Source organism: Etheostoma spectabile, chromosome 10, assembly GCF_008692095.1.
Source record: "Etheostoma spectabile isolate EspeVRDwgs_2016 chromosome 10, UIUC_Espe_1.0, whole genome shotgun sequence".
Classification (NCBI taxonomy): Eukaryota; Metazoa; Chordata; class Actinopteri; order Perciformes; family Percidae; genus Etheostoma; species Etheostoma spectabile.
The window spans coordinates 24,706,731-24,708,294 of NC_045742.1; the positions used below are offsets into that span (position 1 = coordinate 24,706,731).

At 41.9% G+C, this 1,564-nt stretch overlaps 1 protein-coding gene across 3 annotated transcripts in view; it reads left to right on the forward strand.

Moving 5' to 3' along the window:
* Window positions 1–1,564, forward strand: part of pcca (propionyl-CoA carboxylase subunit alpha) — a 26,282-nt gene that overhangs the window by 24,070 nt on the left and 648 nt on the right. The window contains exons 22-23 of one of the 3 annotated variants that reach the window (XM_032527478.1): window positions 1,136–1,213; window positions 1,467–1,554. In XM_032527478.1, coding sequence (XP_032383369.1) covers window positions 1,136–1,213; window positions 1,467–1,535 — 147 coding nt within the window. In that variant the 3' untranslated portion in view covers window positions 1,536–1,554. The remainder of the gene's footprint in view (window positions 1–1,135; window positions 1,214–1,466; window positions 1,555–1,564) is intronic. The other 2 variants (XM_032527479.1, XM_032527477.1) reach the window with 2 other exon arrangements.

The following is a 1,564-nucleotide window of genomic DNA, read 5'->3' on the forward strand; positions in this document are numbered from 1 at the left end:
AAATGTAGTTCAGTAAACATTACAACATTCCCCTCTGAGGTGTAGTGGACTACAAGTATGAAGTAGCAGCAGGGGCAATTCTAGACTCAGACCTTTAGGGTCTGAGAACAGTTCTAGGTCAAGTGTCCCCGTTTAAAGATAATAGCTCATTCACGTCCATTCTAACGTCTCGTGAGCTTAGTTTGCGGCTTTGAAATGGAAATGAAAGCAAGCTGTGTCAGAGGGAGGAGACTGAGAGAAGAAAACCTGCTCCTGACCAGGTTAGGGTCACAGGCTTAGTTACAATAGTAACTGACTCTGAGGTTAAGTTACCTCTCCTTCTAAAATGGGCTGGAGATCCCCCTCTCTCTCAGGTTTGATTAACTAACTCTGAAACAGACCCCAGAGAAGAAGAAGCTACATACGTTCATAACAAAAAAAGCAAAAAAAACAACAACCCTGCTTCAAAATAAAAGCAATGCAGTTGGATTCCATGCATGAGACATGGTACGCTTATTTACGTTGGATTGCTAACTTCCCATTGACCTCTAGCAGGCCGGTGAGGGCCGCCCAAAGGGCCCGGATGAGGCCCAGGGGCCGTACAAAGCCCAGGTTTTTATCTAGAGATCTATTGTCCCTCCAACTTTGTGTCAACAGGTTGGATTTGTCCCTTTTTGTGTCTCAACGTGCACAAAGCCAGCTCCATAATGAAATGGTTTTCCCACTTTTTGGAATGCAGAAACAATAACCTCAAAGTCTTTCAAAATCTTATGGAAAGCCTGAAACCAGAAAAGTGTTATTACATCAAACTGTGATTTAAGAGCAACCTGTTCAACTTTCAAGTATGGGTGGTATTTTAAGGTGTCCGCCCACTTCTATTTAGTGCTCCAATACACACTTCCGGTCTTCTGTCCAAACAGGATTAGGTGAACAGTGGTTGTTTTGTAGTGTAGGTGCCTTATGAGCTTAAGTTTCAGTTAAATTTTACTGTACTGAGTAACAAAATGAAACATTATAGGGTGGACTCTATAGATGCTACTAAGCCGTCCGCCAGCCTTGTGTATTCTACGGCATCTTTAATATTTGTGTCCTTGTCCTGGTTCTTCTCTTTGCGGACGTTTTTTTACATTATTAAAATATGTGTGTGTGGTTGTAGGTTGCCGAGGGTCAGGAGATCTGTGTGATAGAAGCAATGAAGATGCAGAACAGTTTGACTGCCGTCAAACAAGCAAAGGTAACATCAAACACTGACAGTGGAGCTGTTGTTATCGTATCATGGGTGTGTTGTGAATATAAAGAAGCAACACCAGGTCCACAGAATACTGGCTGATGCTGTTACTGGGAGCACATTGATAAATAATCATGGAGGTAGATTAGACACAGATTTATTAAAGCCTTTGCTAAGTAATAATAATATTCTGTATAGGTTTTTAAAGTGTTCATGTTTTTAATTGTGTGTGTGTCCGTGTGTTGTCTTGCCCCCCCAGGTTAAGAGTGTCCACTGTAAGCCAGGGGAGACAGTGGGCGAAGGAGACCTGCTCGTAGAGCTTGAATAAAACACAACCGTTTTTTTTTTTTTTTTTTT